General features: G+C 48.0%; 1 protein-coding gene across 1 annotated transcript in view; it reads right to left on the reverse strand.

Moving 5' to 3' along the window:
* Positions 1-19,994, reverse strand: part of LOC136115847 (dynein axonemal heavy chain 9-like) — a 59,188-nt gene that overhangs the window by 15,757 nt on the left and 23,437 nt on the right. Inside the window, exons 8-13 of the mRNA XM_071799996.1 lie at positions 19,703-19,899; positions 14,791-14,953; positions 12,065-12,188; positions 9,115-9,257; positions 5,778-5,939; positions 4,396-4,629 (exon numbers count right to left, since the gene is read on the reverse strand). Of these exons, the coding sequence (XP_071656097.1) occupies positions 4,396-4,629; positions 5,778-5,939; positions 9,115-9,257; positions 12,065-12,188; positions 14,791-14,953; positions 19,703-19,899 (1,023 nt within the window). The remainder of the gene's footprint in view (positions 1-4,395; positions 4,630-5,777; positions 5,940-9,114; positions 9,258-12,064; positions 12,189-14,790; positions 14,954-19,702; positions 19,900-19,994) is intronic.

Consider the following 19,994-nt stretch of genomic DNA (forward strand, 5'->3'; position numbering starts at 1 on the left):
GCTCACATGGTGGGGCAGCTCACACTGGCTCTCACTCCAAGACAGAAAGTCTCTTTCTAAAAGCACCGTATCGATTAATTTCCACAGGCTCTGTGCAGACCATGGAGTTTTTCCCTGTCCTGAGGTCAGGCGCATAAAGGATTACTTAATGCTCCTTCAATACATCTTTACCTACATAAAAGTACTTACTAGAAGGGAAGTCAGACACTTGCTTTTGTTGATAATTCCATTTTTATACCAGAAGAGAGAGCAAGATTTGCAATCATATAAACTGAAGCTATTGACATTCGGCATCAGCTTCAAGTGGAGGGCGGTTTCTTAGAAGTCTCTTTGTGCGCTTCAGTCATTGTCACCTCCTGCTGCCCAGCACTACAATGCTGTTTTCACCTGGGCAAAGACGCAACTGTAAATCCAGATGACTCCAGCCTTCAGGAGCATGTAATCCCTTCATTCAGCAAACTCAGCAGCAGCTTCTTGTTCAGCTCCACATCTTTGGGGATTGCAGGAAACTGAAGTGGGAGGCTTCACTGATAGCAGATATGGCTTGTGAGCTTCTGCCCAAAAATGATGTGCTGGATATAGACATGAATGGGAGCTTTAGGGGTTTACGTGGCCACAACAAAACAAGTGAGGGATTAAAACCCACCAGCACTCAACAGCTGATGTAAATTCAGCCCTCAGCACAGCCCCTGAGAACAGAAAATGTTCTGACAAAACCTTCTTTCAGCCAAGCACATGTAATAGCGGAAGGGTAAATGACTTGCTATAACACTGTCAGGATTTTAAAATCAAGAAATTCAGTTGGGGCTTTGCCCGAATGAAACATTTGGAAGGCCAGAGGTGTGTGTTACTGTGAAGGTGTGTGTTACTGCCCAGTTTGGCTTGGGCAACACGTTAAATTCCCAGTGGAAATGATCCAAGTGGGAGCTGAGGACCCTCTGCTAACAGACCTCGCCACATCTGGGGGACGTTTGCTGACCTCCAGCCTCCCTCACCTGTGTAAGGAAACAAATCACACTTCCCCAGTGAGGCTACAGCTCAAACACAGTTGAACAGGGACAATTTAATAGTGTTTGTGCAGTGGAAAGAGAGAAACAGGAGCTACGCCTAAACAACTAAATCCACTCTCTTTAGTGGTATCCTGGGGGCAGCACCAGGAATGCAGATTTATGAACTTCACTCCTCCAGTTTCACCCCCTCAACACATCAAACAAGCTTCCTTTAATGTCAGGCTCGTTTCCGCAGCAAAACCAGTCTGTCACATCCATTTCTCCTCCCTTCCCACACAGCCTGATGCCCAGACATGAAAACGCCTGATGAGACAGCGCTGAGCGGGGCGGGCTCACACCGCCGCCTCGGGAAGGCACAGCTGGAATATCTAATGCGCTCCCATGGGTGGCCTGCGGAGCCGTCCCTGGCACAGCAATGCCAGGAATAAAGGCATGAAAAATTCTCCTCTTTCTACAAACGTCACGGTAACCAGGTACTCAGATTTCCCCTCTCTCACACCAAAAAGGGTGGCAGCTTGCACACAGAGCTATTTGCTGCTTCTTCGGAAACTTTTGGGTAACACTTCAAGAATAATTGTACAAAGAGAGACCGAGGTGGCAGGAAAAATGACAGCAGACCATCACCCCAGAGTGAGGAGAGAACACTATTAATCTCTCTGTGTGTGGTATTTCCAGCAGACATTGGTGGGTTGAAGTCCCCCACAAGAACAAGGGCTGGCGATCAGGAGACTTCTCCCAGCTGCCCACAGAATATTGCACCTGCCTCTTCATCCTGGTTGGGTGGGCTGTAACAAACCCCCACCAGGATATTGGCCTTGTTGGTCTTCTTACCCATGAACACTCAACCAGGACAGAGCAAGAAGAATTATTAAAGAACAGAAAACCTGCAGGGCAGGTTCCCAGAAGACTCATTTTACCTCATTTTCCCTGCTTTGTTTCAAGAACACAAAATACATCACAAAGGTCAGCGACTAATTGATAGAGCAAGCAAGACTTGGATCTGGAATCCAGTGATGCAATATTAACCAAGGTCATCCAAAAAATGACTCAGCAATGAGCTCTGAACAGAGCGCTGACCTCTTCATGGTGAACATCACTTGGAAAAACAAATTACTCATCCCATGCATCTTCCTAAGTCTTCTATGTCCTAATAACTGGAAGCCGGCTCCTGCTTTTCAGGGTACTGAGGACAGTCGCTGTCTTCAGGGAAAGATGGTGAGGAAACATAGGAAATGGAAAACATTTCTTTAGAAGAAAAGTTGGTCAACAGTATCAAGTTGTCCAGAGCAGGGACGAGGGGTGGAGAGGGGAAACAAGTCAAAGGAGGGGGAAGAGGTTATTTTGAAGTTGGAATGGTTAAGTCAAAATGTACCCCGCAACTATTTGCACAACAGCTCCCTCATGCTGAGGCCACACTGGAAGGTCTATAGAAATGCATAAAACTCATAATTAACTTGTCGTGGCATCCAAGCAGCAGGAAACTGGAGAATCCTGGTGACAGGAGCACTAGTCCTCAGACGTAAGGCCACACCCAGGTATCGAAATCCTCCACCTTTGCTTTGAAATTTAAAGAAAAAAACAAAACCAAAACAACCCACAACATATCACTTTCAAGCACCACGACACAGCTTGGAGATGACACACCTGAGACATAAGACTCGTCAGCTCCTCAGCACCAGGACCAACCATGGGTGAGTGTAAAGTTCAGACAAGATTGAACGTTCTGGTATGATTTTCACTACTGCTAAATATCCACACCCTTGTTTCAACTCAGCAGCAGTTTTGACTATTGCACACATCTGATATTTCAGGTGTTTAATTTTAGGCCCCCAGTGCTAATCTCAGATTCAAATTTGACACATTTCTCCTCACTGCTCTGCATCTTCAGGAACCTCACAAACAGGCGTTTCTCACCCAGCCTTACTCCAACCAGATATGAACATCGCTTCCTTTTATCCTTCTCGCAACAGTAAAATAGACAAGACCCCAAGGTGCTGTGGCTCCCCATCTCCTCCCCAGCCCTCCACCACTCCTCAGCACCTCTTCTGTGGCTGGTCAGAGAACCCTTGCCAACAAAACACCTATATGCAGATACAACTGAAGAATACAAAAGGTTCCCATGTTTGACCGACACTACAGGGACTTGTTTCCCCTCAAAAGGTTGGTTTCATATTAGTTGCTTGCAATAAAAAATAGACCTAACACAAATTTTCCATCACTGGGACACCACCAAAACCAGCAGCAATGCACAGGTCAGCAAAATGATTTCCCCCCATAGGTAGGGTGGGTGTGAGGTCGCTCTGGTTGACATCACTGGTTCTAACTGGTGTTCTCTGCTACTGGCTGTTCAACCGCAGCCCCATCCTTCCGCAGGAGATGACAGAACCTGCAAAGGGGACATGAAACATGCCCCCTCCCATTCTGTGTCCTCAAAGACCTGTCCTGCACCATGAAGAAAGCAAGTGCTCAAGTGAGACGCAGGCTCTCAGAGCCAAGAGGCACTAATAAAGCCCATACATCACCCTCCAGCGAGGCACATACCCTTCTGAGCACGACAGACGTTGTTTGTGTCAGCAGCACTACCCAGAGCACATAGGCAGAAGGGAGTGAACCCGCTAGTCCTTCATTCCCACCAACCCCCTGCATTTCCTCAGAGCAGCTTCAGGAGAGGTCCATTTGCCACAGCAGAAGCTTGTAAGAGAACATTTGAAACAGTTAATAGAATATGAAATGGAGAGAAAAACGGGAGCTAGCAACTGGTGTAGACAGCAAAGCTCTGAAAGGCAGTTTGAGTCACTACAGAGGGGTTTGTGAAATACTCAGAACAACATCTAGTCTTTACTGCACAAGAGTGCCAGTGCTGGTCCTTAGCAGGGCGATTTGGGGATGGCTGGTCTACATTTCAGACACGCAGTAGTTTCCCTCAAAGATGGACAGCATAATGCAAGGAAAAATGACCATCAGCTATATTTTAAAAGGATTCTTGCTGAAGTCATTGTAGATCCCCTGGATGCTACTCCAAAAATCACTGATCTCCCTCTATTTTATAAGGTATCTTGTCACAACTGAAAGATAATAATTAAAAGATGTACACAGCCAGTTGGATCCCTATCTCATTTCAGTTCCTGTGATCTGTCACCAGGGACTGGCACCACCCCAGCAGCAGGGACTGAATATACATCCCTCCCCTTCTCCTTTCCAGCACAGACACAACTCCTGCTCCTCAAAGAACCAGTTCACACCAGACTAGAGCCAGGATCTAGTGCAAATTTTACACTCTGCACAGTTCCAGCCGGTAAAGTTCTCCTTCAAACCAGGATGAGGAGATGCCTCTAACAGAGAAACACGAAAACCCATCAGCTTTTAACCCCAAGGGTTTGCTTACCTGTGCAGATGTGCTCTTGAGCTTCTCCAGGCCATTCTCCAGCCGCTCCATTTTTGCTTTTAAATCCTTGCCCTTCTTCAGTAGCAAATTCTGATAGAGTTTGATTTGCTCAAGGAAGGACTTTGGAGTGGTGTAGTTATATCGTCGCTCATTGCTCAGATACAATCGCGAAATCTCGTTGACACTTGTGTGGACATAGGCCATGAATTTGCTTATTGAATCTTTCACTGAATCCTAAAAGTAAGATGAGAAGACAAGGAGAAAATATTTCAAACTGAACAACTATATGTAGTGCAGATCTGTGCCATATACAAAGGAATTTATTAACATTTTATTCTGCTGCAGCAAAATCCAGGCTGGAACATCTAAGTTGATCCCTTTTCATTTGTTATCTCTAAAATAACTTTGTCTGTTCATGTACTGTATACCTCTTTTTATATCTTTTTATCTCATATTTTATCTTATTCCAAGCAATTTTTCTAGCATTAAGCTCTATAAAATAACAGCCTTTCAAGCATAAATTTGGGCTTTTCTCCTCTACAAATAGGGAAAGCACACACATAAAAAGAAACATTGTAGACTTTGTTCTACAAAAATCCTGCCCAGAAAAGCTAAATAAACATAACTGAATCTCTTTTAGTCTAGCAGCAGGTTGTCATCAATGAGAACTTGACATAATTTTGCCCTTGAGAATTACAGGCGCTCAGACACGCCTGTGGAGAGCAAAGCCCATGTTCCCTGCAATAACCATAAGCATTAGGTTATTTCCTGCACCGATTTGTAAGCTGCCGCTCTTGCTTGCAAAGCAGTGGTGTGTCTGGCAGTGCTATCAGTGCACAAACACAACATGGTGCCCACGGCCATGCTTCAGCTGAGGGCTGTGCCCCTCTCTGAAAAACCTGCTTTGCTTAAGTTAATTAGCATCATAGAAACATTTTGGTTGGAAGAGACACTTGAGAACATCAAGTGTAACGATAACTTAACTCTGGTATTAAATCATGGCCCTAAGAACTTAATCTCTGTCTAACCCCTCCACAAGGATGGTGACTCCAGCACTGCCCTGGGCAGCCTGTTCCAATGCCCGACAGCCCTTTGGGGAAGAAACCTTAGTTAATATCCAACCTGAACCTTCCCTGGCACAACTTGAGGCCATTTTCTCTCATCCTAAAGCAGTAGAGAGTTACCAGCAATTCCTCTCTGAACGGTCACCCAGATGTCCTGGGTGAGTGCTGTCCCTGCAGTGCTGTCCCCATCGCGAGAGGCACTGCTTGCACCAAGCAGAGGGACATGTCACACCTGGCTGCCACCAGCACCCCCCACAGAGGAACCCAAACCCAGGCACGGCCATGGCAGCCCCAGATGCCAGTGGGTGAGGTGCTCACCTCCACGGTCTCTGTTTCTTGCAGAAAGCGGAGGCTGACAGACTCGAGGGCCTCCTGCGGCCACTCCTGGAACCAGTCTATGGCCGTGCAGCTGATGATGGCAGGGAACCTCCTGCTGCGGACACGGAGCTTGCTGCCCACGGGCGAAAAACACAGCACAACCTGCAGAGCCCAGGGAAGGAGAACATGAGAAGACACAGCCAGGAGCAGGCATGGGGTTCCAGCTGCACAGCCCAGCTCGGGCTCTTCCATCCACTTCCAACAGGCACAGACTGAAACACAGGAGGCTCCATCTGAACATGAGCAGAAACTTGTTTGCTGGGAGGTGCCAGAGCCTGGCCCAGGCTGCCCAGAGCGGGTGTGGAGTCTCCTTCTCTGAGACATTGAAACCCGCCTGGACCCACCTGTGTGATCTGCTCTGGGACCCTGCGTGAGCAGGGCTTGGACTGGGGATCTGCAGAGGGCCCTTCAGCCCCCACCAGGCTGGGATTCCATGAATGGAAGATCTCACAGCACCAGCTGAGGTTACAGCAACCTCAGTCCTTGAGCCCTTGCACTTCAGGCCAGCAAGCCTGGCATGGAAAAAAACGTAATGTGGCAGTGAACACATTTTTTCTCTGCAATAAAGACAAGCAGTGGTGTTAAACATTGCCATGGTCAAAAGCAGAAGCCTGGCACACTTTCAAGCTTGAAGCTGGGTTTTAATAAAACCACCCTTCCCTGCTTCAGCAGTGAAACAAAGCTTTGCCCAGCAGGGAACTGGCATCTGTATTCAAGTGGTGCAACCAGGAATTAAAGTGAATGGATCTAAATTCTCCTGGCAGGACCACAGGCCCACCTGGGCTGTTTCCCCGAAAGCAGCATTGAAAAGAGTCGAGGTGGCTCAAACTCAAAATCTGCTTCTATCAGAGTGAGACATTTTTTGAATAGAGAAACCTCAAAACAAAGCAGAACAGAAATAAAAGCATTTATGAATATATTTTCCCTACTCATTGCATTTTTGTGCAGCAGGTCCTTTGCTTTTCAGGCTTTTATTTCAGTCCAGCTGCTAAAAGTTTCTGAGTTGCAGCAAATTGTGCAGTGTATGTGGGCCCCTGGGGGTCTCTCTTTGCATTATTCTGGGGCCTGGTCAAGGGGCTGTTACTCCCTTGCCCAGCATCCCCTCTGCCCTGCACCATTTCTCCTTCCTCCAGCCTTATCCCTTCCCTCATCCCCTGCCTTTCCTGCAGGCTGGGAGCCTCCTGCCCCACAGCCGCTTGGCCCACAGCTCCTCTTGGCAGCACAAGCTCTGCCTTTGCCAGCAGGAAACTCCTTCTGGAAGGACGTAAAGTCAGGACAAGGCAAAGTACCTTTCCTCTTTGTTGCCTCACAACCAGCTTTAACAGCAAGATAAGACCCAAGAACCAAAACCTACCACTACTGTTCATCACAGCCCTTTTCCTGTGAGCCCGCTGTGGCTCATAAATCCATATAAGCTTTGTTAATTGGCCACAAAGAAGGACATGGACAAGATGCCACCATGCAATGAAGTAGCAACATGTGAGCAAGGACCAGCTTGGGAAGCAGTGTATCTCACTCAGTGCATCATCCCTCTCCCACTTGTTAGCCCTGGCTGGTACCTTAGCAAGTGTCATAGGACAGGCTGCTGTTAGCTCAGATGTCGCTATAGTGGGTCAACACCTCCATCATGATCTGTTTTTTAGAAGCCACAAAAGAACTGCCTGTAACAAACCCACTTTAGTTTCCATTTCAGAAGAGGTAGCTGAACTTAGAGCTCCTGCTCCTCTGCCATGGCCACTGCGCATGGGGACAGACACACAGAAATCCTTCCTGCACCTTCAAGCATATGCCTTGGGCACCTCTACGTTTTTCTGTCAGGGCCAGGCAAGTTTCAGGAAGCTGTCCATGTACAAAAGCCTCTTCACAGGATCCCAGACGATTGGGCTGAAGGGCCCTCTGCAGATCCCCCAGTCCAAGCCCTGCTCACGCAGGGTCACAGAGCAGATCACACAGGTGGGTCCAGGCGGGTTTCAATGTCTCACAGAAGGAGACTCCACACCCGCTCTGGGCAGCCTGGGCCAGGCTCTGGCACCTCCCAGCAAGCAAGTTTCTGCTCATGTTCAGATGGAGCCTCCTGTGTTTCAGTCTGTGCCTGTTGCCCCTCACCCTGGCGCTGGGCACCACTGTCCATCCTCTGACACCCACCCTGGAGATATTTATAAGCATAAATAATACTTCCTAGCTGACCCCATCCATCTGCTGTAACACACGGTTAAGGAGAAGGGTAGAAAAAAGAGAAGGGATCAGCCTCAAGTAAATCATATTCACACTGCCCTTCCAGTGCACCACAATAACAGGAATAGATCCATGAGGGGACGGGAGGCAGAAGACAACCAAGATGCTGAAAAGTCACAAAACAGCATCAGGACTCATCAGAAAATCCCCTCTACACCCAGAGAGGGAAAGAGCAGGACTGCATTCCCTCTCCTTGGGCACCTACACTGTGGCATGGTCCTCAAATTTTCCCTCAAAAATTCATTTTCCAGTTGTTCCCCATCCTAAACATGTACCTTCCCACATCAAAAAAGCAACGGGCCACCCTATCGCAGTGACCGTGTCCCACCAACACAAACGGAGCAGTAAGGAGGAGGACATGCTTTCATTGAGCAAAGATCAAGGCTTCTCTCTTTGCCCTCCCCAGCTCCTGGCCCTGTGCCGGCAGCAGTGAACAGCGCTGCAGAGGGGTAAACACCTTCTGGAACAGTCTCACTCTCCTGTGCGCCTCACTGTGCTTTCCCCGTGAGCTGAGCACACATGGGAAATAGTCCTGAAACTGTTCTGGGATCTTTTGGACATATTCATAAGGCCTTTCTATGCTGGATTATGGGCTGTGCTGGAAGAAATCCTGTAGGCACATTGCATGCCACTCAGTTTCCAGCACTCTGTTTTTAACATAATACTTCATTTCTTCTGGCAATGGAACCCCAACAACATGAACACTGATCCCTTCAGCAGCTCTTTCAAGCAGCAAGACCTCGTCCTGATGCACCCCTGTGCCCGGCTTTGAAAAGGGAGCGGCTGGTCCTGCTCAGCTCTTGAAAGAGAACGTTCTCAACTTCCATAGTGCTTTCTAACACCCAAGAAGTGATGGCAACAGAGAGCATTTCCTGCACTTCAGTACTACTTGCTGAGTGCATCACAGCTCTCATCATGAACAGGCAGAAAAGCCTTTCAGGCTGCGGTCTGACCTTCCTACCAGGCAGCCCAAAGCATCTTCACCCCATGCTCCTGCACCAAGGCAGATGGCGAAGACCTGAACTCCCCCAGCCTGTCTCACCTTCAGCTGCCGTCGAACACGCTCTGTAAAAAACTTCCAGCAAGTCTCCCTGGAGTCCACCAGCCCTCGGCCTTTGACTTCATTCCTCACGCTGTTGATTATGTTTTCTACTTCATCATCGGGGAAGAGATCAGGGATTTCACCTGAGAAGAAGGCAGGTTTGGGTTTACTGGTCTGGATTTTGTTGCAGTCGCAGAGCAAAGTGAAGCAGGTGCCTCCCTCTTCAGGGCCTTGGGGAAAACCCTTCCTTGAGAAAAATCGTTGTGCCAGGCGCCCATAGGCCCCAGCAGCAGCAAAGTGGCACAGAACATCATTCTGCTAAAAAATAAGCCCTTGTGAGAGCAACATTTCTCATAAAAGTATGAGCTAAACAAACACAGAATAAAGCCAAAGTACAGAAAGTCCATTTTTGTCAGATCGACAGTGCTGATTAGATTACAAAAAAAAAATCGCAAATACCTAATATGCTATACACAATAATGAAATAATTTCAGTTTTGCAAATCCATTAGTTACCTGTACCGTTCCTGCAGCTGTTCAATGCCATTGCCAGTGCTGGTAAAATAACTCCCACATCACCAAAACATTTTAAAAGTCAGAAATCTTTTAAAAACTTTTTAAAGTTAATAGTTATGCAACTGATTGCCAAAAACATAACCAGCCAATTTTTCTTTTTTTTCTGGTTACTTAATTTATCACCTATTCACTTCCCTTCTGGCTTCTGATTTGATTGAAATCATTATTATTGAGTGAGATACTGTCAATATGAGCACTAATTACTTAGGAAAATACACTAATCAGATATCTGCTTGTTTATAAGAGAGTCTAAAATATATATTCTGTTCTAGCTCCTTAGGTGATGGAAAGAAGTGAAACAAGTAAGAAAAACAAGCCTGCAGAGAGCGGGAAGCAGCCAGAGCCCTCAGGCAGCACCCGCTGGGTGGCACTAGGTCACGTTTTGGGAGGTCATAGAACCATAGAACGTCCTGACATGGACAGGACCCCCAAGGATCATGGAGTCCAACTCCTGTCCCTGCAATGACAACCCCACAGTTCACACCGTGTGTCTGAGGACGTTGCCCAGTCTCTCCTTGAACACTGTCAGGCTGGGGCCGTGACATCGCCCTGGGAGCCTGTTCAGTGTCCAGCACCTCTGGGTGAAGAACCTTTTCCTCATGTCCCACTGACCCTCCCTGGCACATCTTCTGCCATTCCCTGGGTTCTGTCACTGTCACAGAGAAGAGCTCAGCCCTGCCCCTCCTGCTCCTGCTGAGGAACCTGCAGCCCCATGAGCTCTGCCCTCAGTCTGCTCTGCTCCAGCTGAACAAACCCAGGGACTTCAGCCGCTCCTCATATGGCTTCCCCTCCAAACCTTCACCAGCTTCATGTCCCTCTGGACACTCTCCAGTAGCTTTATCTCCTTTTCTCCTGTGTCCCCAGCCCTGCACACAGTGAATGCTGCAGGTGAGGCCGCCCCAGCACAGAGCAGAGCGGGACAATCCCCTCCCTGCCCGGCTGGCCGTGCTGTGCTGGATGCACCAGGACACGGGGCCCTCTTGGCTCCAGGGACACTGTTGGTTCATGTTCAACTTGCCACTGACCAGAACCCCCAGAGCTCTCCATGGAGCTGCTCTCCAGCATCTCGTCCCCCAGTCTGTCTGTACAGCCAGGGTTGCTGTGTCCCAGGTGCAAAATCTGGCACTTGCCCTTGTTACACTTGTCATGGTCCCTCCCATGGTCCCTTCCTCAGTCCTCAGTCCAGCCACAATTCTGAGCTGCCTCCCCAGACCCTGAGTGGGGACTTCTGATCTGTCCCCTCTTCCCCACATAGCAGCTACAGGAAAATGTGACACCTTTCTGAACCACCGCAAAATGACCTGGACATCCCAAACCAGGCTGCTTGGCCTGCCCCTTGCTGCAGGACACTGCAGAGCTTCACTTCATGTCATGAGATATTTGTGCCATCTACACAGGTGACAGGAGCTACTCACCAGCCTCCACAACAACCCCTGTCTTTACTCCTGATTACAAATTTATCACAGGCAGAGATTGTTTGCTGCTCAAACCATCTGGCCAATTTACAGCCACATATGTCAACTCTGGAGTTTCGCACAAACTATCGCTTCCCTGTGCTTTCAACTCTCCAGTCCTCACCATGCACAGAGGTCACCCGAACCAGCTGGAGTCTTCCCACTCCTGACTCATAAATAAGGAAAAAAGCATCATGCAGTTGGTAGCAGTGATTTTCCAGGGACTCTGGGGAATATGCCCAGGCTGGGTTACCCCCTGCGGTCACGGTGACACAGCCGCACGCTCCCATGTGCGCTGTAGCTGCAGTGCGCCCTGCATGGGGAGTGCTCCACCACACATACTCATGCCATGTTCTGCAGCGAAACAGAGCATCTGTGTGTAGGCTGGCTATTCTGCAATTGTTTGGGCAAGCAACAACTCAAAAACTTTAATGGAAAAACAAAGAGGAAAAGGACTGCAATGGGACAAGCAGCTAGGTGACGCACACAGACACGGTCATTTGGTGGCTTTGTACCATCCACCAACTTGCAGTCAAATATTCCAGCCAGGAAAAACCTTATTAGGTAACTAGAGTGTGGATGCATGAGATCCACAGGTCAAACTCTTCATCTGTTGATACATTCCTTGGGCTCTGTCCTCAGCTGCAATGTCACAACAGACACGTCTCTTAACTGTAGAGAGTATACCATGAAGTATGGAAAAACTAGGTACACAACATCAGAGAAAGAAAAACTATCAGATGATGGAGTACATCCTCACAAAGGAGACCTTATCATGGCTTTTAGTCCAGAACTTAACCCACATATCTTCTAGCTCACTTCATATATTGCCCTTCTGTATATTCTAAAACCACAGATGCTACCATGAGCACAACCACACTGAGAAGGGGGAAAGGGGAAATCAAGCAATGACAGAGGTACCTGATGCTAAGAAGTCACTCACCAGCACCAAGAACTGCTCATCTGCCACTTGAGCGTCGGTCATCAGGAACACGATGCCTATGTTCTTCACACCGGCTTTCAGGTACAGGTTTGCCAGGTCTGCCTGGACGTTGAAGAGCAAGAGGACTTAGGGGGTGCACCTCCATTCTGCAAAACTCAGGTAGGTACCACATCTACAAGCAGGAGATTTCAGAATCTTCCCATTAACCAAGAATAAAGCAATGGCAATTAATTAGCGTGAAACTGCACTTTGGCCACTCTCCATCTTCATGGCTGAGTCTGCCAGGTTATATGGGGGAGTCTATCGCTGTCATCATTGTAAGACTTTACCCAGTAAGACTTGACGTTACGGCCAGGTCTGTGTAACACAAAAAAAAAGAGAAAGAAGCCCTGGCCAGCACCGCTACACACAGGGAAATGCTTGTAGCTGGAACACCTGGAGGTCAATGGATGTGGCTAAAGACATCAGTGCAGTCCCTGGTTGTGGAGGCTGCCCTGGGAGTTCAGAAAGGCTTACTGTGGGCACAATAAGTCACTATACGGGGACATTAAAGCACCACAGGGACTGGGAGGGACAGCAGCCACTGAAAATGTTGGACCTTGGTGTCCCCATGCTGTAGATTTCTCTGATTTCACAACTATACCTGAATTTTCTTTTTTTTTTCTGAGGTGCTGCAACACATTTCTTTCTGCTTGTGAAGAAAGGAGAAGGACACCTTGTGCAAACAGGGATGTTTTCAGTTTTATTCCTTTCCAGAGTCTGAGCAGGGACTCGCCCTTCAGTGTCCCACTCAGTGCAGTGATGCTGACAGAGAAACTGCTCATATGGAAAAGCTGTTTCACCTCAAAGGGGACAGTGTCCTGATGAAGGACACAGTGTCCTCCTGATGAAGGACACCAACTTCTTGAAATCCAAGTTGTTCATGAGATGGGAAAAACGCCATCATCCCGCTCAAACTCCATCATTTCCTTCCTGCCCCTCCAAGCAGGATACAAGGCATGCGGGAGACACTGAAGGAATTTACTGGCCTGTGTTCCAGAAACTTTCTTAGAAATTCAGCAAATACACACGCTCCCTCAAAAAGAATCATTTGTTACTTCCATCACTGGAAATTTGAATTAGATCAATTATAACAGCACGAGGGGCCAATGCCAGACAGGGTAATCTGTCACCATCCTGCTCTTCCATATCTAAGAAAAAAAGATGACTCCATATTTCATAAACTCTTTGAAAATGAATAGAGAGTGAAGGGAACATCAAATTATCTTCCACCTCCACAGACAGAAGTAAAGACATGCTTTGAAAACAAGTTTATTAATGCTGGTTTCAAGCTATATTCCTAGATGGGAGCACAGGTTTTCTCAATGAATAGGCAGGTAGGAGCTAGAAAATTGTACGAGTGGGGCTGAAGAACACAGAGGAAAGTTGAAAATACCCAATGGATGGAGGATCAGGCTTGTGTGACGTGACAAAAACATGACAAAAACAACCTGTACACAACTACAGGTCATCAGGCCCTGCCTCTGATGGGGAAGGAAGGCAAGGGTTCATTGGCCATCGCATCTCCCGAGCAGAATGGCGTGAAGTTACTGAGGTTGTGATTTTTACAACATTTCTGATGAGAATCCTTTTGCCAGCAGCTAAAATACTTGAAAATCATTTCAACGATATTTTACAATGTTGATTTGTAACTTCTGTGCTCACTAGCCTGCGCATAGATATAAGCACAGGCACCTGTTCTCTATAGTGAACCATCCACCATCCCCTCAGTCCCTCCCTCATACAAAATCCTGGTGGAAGGACTGGATACGACTTTGGAACTCTCCTCCTGCTCTCTCCTGCTCCTTTTCCACCTCCAAATCACTCCACAACAGGCACCTCACAGATGAGCTAATTACCACATCTTGGTTTAATTAGAAATAATAGTCAAATACGGTTTCTTGAACAAGCATTAACTGAATGTCCACACCAGGGGTTTATCATCGGAGCCCAGCGCTGACTCTGAGCCTTGGGCTGGGATGTTGTTGGGTCTGGCCAGCTCAGAGGGCTGGCAGGGGACATCAGGCCTGTCTGCACCCCACAGATGTGTTGGGAAGCACTGCTCCTCTCTGCAGTCCCATATAGTCTCTGGAGCTTTTTACTGTCTTCACAATGGCGTCATTCAACACGCAACAAGACAGAATCACAGGATCCCAGCCTGGTGGGGGCTGAAGGGCCCTCTGCAGATCCCCCAGTCCAAGCCCTGCTCACGCAGGGTCACAGAGCAGATCACACAGGTGGGTCCAGGCGGGTTTCAATGTCTCACAGAAGGAGACTCCACACCCGCTCTGGGCAGCCTGGGCCAGGCTCTGGCACCTCCCAGCAAACAAGTTTCTGCTCATGTTCAGATGGAGCCTCCTGTGTTTCAGTCTGTGCCCGCTGCCCCTCACCCTGGCGTTGGGCACCACTGAACAGAGTCTGGTCCATCCTCTGACACCCACCCTGAGATATTGATCCATTGATCAGATCCCTCTCAGCTTCTCCAGCTCAACAGCCCCAACTCTCACTGAGTCTTTCCTCATCAGAAAGATGCTCCAGACCCCTCAGCATCTTTGTCTCCCTCTGGTAATTCCTTGTCCTTCTTAAATTGGGGATCCCAAAGTTTTCAGGGCAAGTTCTGCTTTTTATTCCCTTCCGCTCCACCTCAGCCCCAGGAGTCACCCACCTTCAGGTCAGGGATCCCGTACCCTTTCCTCAGCGTGATCTGGAAAAGCTCCAGGGAGCTGATGAAGGCCGCCAGCCTGGTCAGGCTCTGCTTCCCGCTTCCACCCACGCCGACCAGGAGAGCGTTCCCTCGGGGGGACTCCAGGATCCGGTTGATGCGGCAACTAAATTGAAGCATATAAAATCTGTCATTAATAAGAGTATTTTTCTTATTCTCTGCCCACTGCTTTTCAATATATATTTTAATCACTAGGAAACCGTAGTCTGAATGGGATGAAAAATGTCAATCTAAGAGACATGTCAGCAATCAATCCCCATCTCTGCTGAGGCCCAAACAAAGGACGTAGCTGATTAAAAAAATAGTTTGGTGGCGATTCAAACTGTGTCCAATATTTTTCCACCTGCCAAGTCCTGCTGGATAGAAATATTTTAAGGTGAAGGCCTGGATGTCTTTGCAGGGAGGACAAGGGAAAAAACACATTACATGGACATGCAAATAGTGAGAACAGAATTCATGGCTCTGGTGCACCTCTCCAGTGAAGGTTCCTCTTCACAAAGCATTTTGGGTTCATGTTCAGGTGAAGGGTCCTGCTATGCATTAAAGCATATTCATATACATCTGGAATAGCATAATACCTGTCTGGAAAATACAGTCCAACATTATTTACCCAAGCCACCATTAAGAGTGAGATTTTGTCACACTTAAAATGAACTTGCTATTGTTTTTCAGGTCTGTTCACTTGTCCTTGAGAGTTGCACAGTGAGCTCTGCCCCCAGTCTATTCTCTTTAAGCAATTGCTGACATCCCCACGTTAAAATCCCAAGTGAGGGAGGTTTAGAGGATCCTACCTGTGAAAACCTCACTGTCAGGTGTCTGAAATGCAAGCACCATTCCCCTCTTGACATCACTGCCTTTATTCAACTCACTTAACTGAGTATTTTCCTAGACTAATCTAATTAATTTTTCAAATAAGACTGCAAGAAATACTGTACTGCTTTATTACAACTCAAGCGTCTTATGATCTATGTGCAGACTCCCACAGATTGTGAAATTAAACCCAGAATAGCAATCCAGCTTGTGTGGAGAGCTGGAATGTTCCTGCTTTTCATTCTCTAGCTGGCTGTCCCCAAAAGCAAGGGCACGGGGTGTGCGTTGGGAATGGGCACCATGAGCCCCGGGTCAGGAGGTGACTGACCCATATCCCCCACCTCCCCACATACATTAACTCCCTTACTTTTTTTTCCCAACAGAAACTTCACAACAAATTCAAGATGTCATCCATAAGCTGTTGGAGATGGGCAAGGAAAACCTCCATTCTCTACTGGACTTTGAGGGAAATATAGTTAACAAAGATGAGGAGAAAGCTGAGGTACTTAATACCTACTTTGCCTCAATATTTACCAGTCAAACAGATGGCCCTCAGGATAACTGGCCTCTGGAGATGGTTGACAGGAATAGGAAGCCAAATAGTCCCCTTGTATTCCAAGAGGAAATAGTTGGTGGCTTACTGAGCCATCTGGATCCTCATAAGTCTATGGGACCAGACGGGATCCATCCTAGGGTGATGAGGGAGCTAGCAGAAGAGCTCGCCAAGCCGCTCTCCATCATCTTCCAACAGTCTTGGCTCACTGGGGAGGTCCCAAATGATTGGAAACTGGCAAATGTTACCCCAATCCACAAAAAGGGCTGCAAAGCTGACCCTGGCAACTACAGGCCTGTCAGCCTGACCTCGGTGCCTGGCAGGGTGATGGAGCAGATCATCCTGAATGCAATCACACAGCACCTCCAGGATGGACCAGGGATCAGACCCAGCCAGCATGGGTTTAGGAGGGGCAGGTCCTGTCTGACCAACCTGATTTCCTTTTATGATCAGGTGACCCACCTAGTGGATGAGGGGAAAGCTGTAGATGTGATCTATCTAGACTTCAGCAAAGCCTTTGACACTGTCTCCCATAATATACTCCTTCAAAAGCTGATAGCCCATGGCTTGGACAAGCGCACTCTCTGCTGGGTTAAGAACTGGCTGGAGGGCCGGGCCCAGAGAGTGCTGGTAAATGGGGCTGCATCCAGCTGGCGGCCAGTCACTAGTGGTGTCCCCCAGGGGTCAGTGTTGGGTCCAGTCCTGTTTAACATCTTTATTGACGATTTAGATGAGGGGATTGAGACCACCATCAGCAAATTTGCTGATGACACCAAGTTGGGGGGCAGTGTTGACCTGCTGGAAGGCAGGAGGGCTCTGCAAAGAGATCTGGATAGACTGGAAAAATGGGCTGATTCCAATGGGATGAAGTTCAACAAGGCCAAGTGCCGGGTCCTGCACTTTGGCCACAACAACCCCCTTCAGCGCTACAGGCTGGGCACAGAGTGGCTGGAGAGCAGCCAGACAGAAAGGGACCTGGGGGTACTGATTGACAGCAAGCTCAACATGAGCCAACAGTGTGCCCAGGTGGCCAAGAAGGCCAATGGTATCCTGGCCTGTATCAAAAATAGTGTGGTCAGCAGGACAAGGGAAGTGATCCTTCCCCTGTACTCTGCATTGGTGAGGCCACACCTGGAGTATTGTGTTCAGTTCTGGGCCCCTCAGTTCAGGAAAGATATTGAGGTGCTGGAGCGGGTCCAGAGAAGAGCAACAAGACTGGTGAAGGGACTTGAGCACATGACCTATGGTGAGAGGCTGAGGGAGCTGGGGTTGTTCAGCCTGGAGAAGAGGAGGCTTAGAGGTGACCTCATCACTCTCTATAACTACCTGAAGGGAAGTTATAGCCAGGTGGGAACTGGTCTCTTCTCCCAGGCAGTTAGCAATAGGACAAGGGGACATGGGCTTAAACTCTGCCAGGGGAAGTTTAGGCTGGATATTAGGAAGAAGTTCTTTACGGAAAGAGTGATCAGGCATTGGAATGGCCTGCCTAGGGAGGTGGTGGACTCACCGTCCCTGGAGGTTTTTAAACTGAGATTGGACATGGCTCTTAGTGCCATGATCTAGTAAATGGGCTGAAGTTGGACCAAGGGTTGGACTTGATGATCTCTGAGGTCTTTTCCAACCCAGTCCATTCTGTGATTCTGTGAAAACGCAATTTCCAAATGCGCTGAATCGAAATCACTCAGCTCCAGTGAAAATCATGCTGAATACTCAAACCTCGCCTTCCCGATTACTCACAATATTAACTGGAGGGATACTGACAGGTTTTGTTGAAAATCCCAATTTATGTAAAGTGCAAAAGAAGCACAAGATTAAAATTACTGTCACCTTTCTGCAAGCAGAAACACCAATGGACATCAGGTTGCATATGACTCATTAATACAAAGAAGTAAATGCCCAAACTATAAGGGAAGCCATGCCCCAGCACAGCCAGCACGCTGCACCGCAAAAGGAACAGATTGCTGAGCTCTTAGAACAGAACTGGTTAAACAGCTAGTTAAAAGGAGTAGAAATTTATATATATATATGTATTTTTTTAATTTGCATGAGAGTAACTGCATTAGGTTACCAGGTCCAGCAAACCTGAAATCACCCACACAAGCGTGCAGCAGGACAGCGGCTTCCTTCTAGCTTAGTCACAAACCTGCTCTTCATGATACAATGTTTCCAGGCAAAATCAGTTAAAACTATGATTTACAGGGGAGGCTCATCTTCAGAAATTATCTGAGGCCAGGTCTGCATTTCAGCCCCCAAAAATCAGACCACACCTGGAATATTGTGTCCAGTTGTGGCCCCTCAGCTCCAGAAGGACAGGGAACTGCTGGAGAGAGTCCAGCGCAGCCACCAAGATGCTGAAGGGAGTGGAGCATCTCCCGTGTGAGGAAAGGCTGAGGGAGCTGGGGCTCTGGAGCTGGACAAGAGGAGACTGAGGGGTGACCTCATTAATGTTTATAAATATGTAAAGGGTGAGTGTCAGGAGGATGGAGCCAGGCTCTTCTCGGTGACAACCAATGACAGGACAAGAGGCAATGGGTACAAACTGGAACACAGGAGGTTCCACTTAAATTGGAGAAGAAACTTCTTCATGGTGAGGGTGTCAGAGCCTGGCCCAGGCTGCCCAGGGAGGTTGTGGAGTCTCCTTCTGTGCAGACATTCAAACCCGCCTGGACCCCTTCCTGTGGAACCTCAGCTGGGTGTTCCTGCTCCATGGGGGATTGCACTGGATGAGCTTTCCAGGTCCCTTCAACCCCTGACATTCTGTGATTCTGTGATTCTGTGGAATTCCCAACAAGCATTTAAATCATGTGTAAGAGCTGGAGGTACGTGTCACGATCCATACCACAGGCATGTAAATAGCTTCATAATGATCAACGGAGGCTCGCTATTTTCATATAGTCCCACGTGTCCAGTTTCCACAGGGAATCCAGCTGGACCTCCAGGCATCGGAATGCAAGCAGGCTTTCCAAAGGATCCAGGCAATTTCAGTGCCTCAGTCCATTCAAACTAGTAGCCTGAATTCACGTAATCTCACATTATATACATTTGAAAATCCCACTGAGAATTGTGTAAACGTGCCTCTAACCCAGTTGTGAAAGCATTTAGGGACATCCTGGTGTAACTAGTTCTGTGGCTGGCTGTCAAGTGAAGACAAAAAGCACTTGATCCATGTCATGTACAATAAACGTCTGTGCCGTACGCAGAGCATCAAGGGCCAAAGATGTAACAGCAACCAGACTTCAAACGACCAGCAGCATGCTGACCCTCCATCCGACAGCCCCGCATCCTCACAGTGTCAAAAGATCCCCCCAGCAGCAGCTGGAGAAGCAGGGGAGTATTTGTGCAGGACACACCACGTGGGCAGATGAAGCTTCTGCACACCTCCAGCTCCTTCTGCTCTAATAATGGATACCGACATCCTCCAGAAACCTCCATGGAAACAATCTGCATGGATAAAAGCTACAATGAGAGCATAAAGACAGAAAACTCCCTTACACGTGGCACATGGCGTCCTCAAACAGCACCAGGCTCATGGCAGCGTTGACTTCGTTGTAGCTGTCCAAGGCTTCCACAAGGATCTTGTTCAGCTCCTCCCAGGTCGGAACTGGCCTGTAGCTGGGTTCTCCAACGCCTTTAGCGAAATGGCAATAAATGTTCATTCGCTTGGTCTGCTCTAAAGTTTCCTCAATGTCCTGTCAAATTTAAAAATAATTTTTAAAAAAGGTATATAAGAAGTAAAGGAGAAAACACTGCAGCTCTATGTCATCTTTCCAAGTGAAGCACAGTG

Source organism: Patagioenas fasciata, chromosome 28 (genome assembly GCF_037038585.1).
Source record: "Patagioenas fasciata isolate bPatFas1 chromosome 28, bPatFas1.hap1, whole genome shotgun sequence".
Lineage (NCBI taxonomy): Eukaryota > Metazoa > Chordata > Aves > Columbiformes > Columbidae > Patagioenas > Patagioenas fasciata.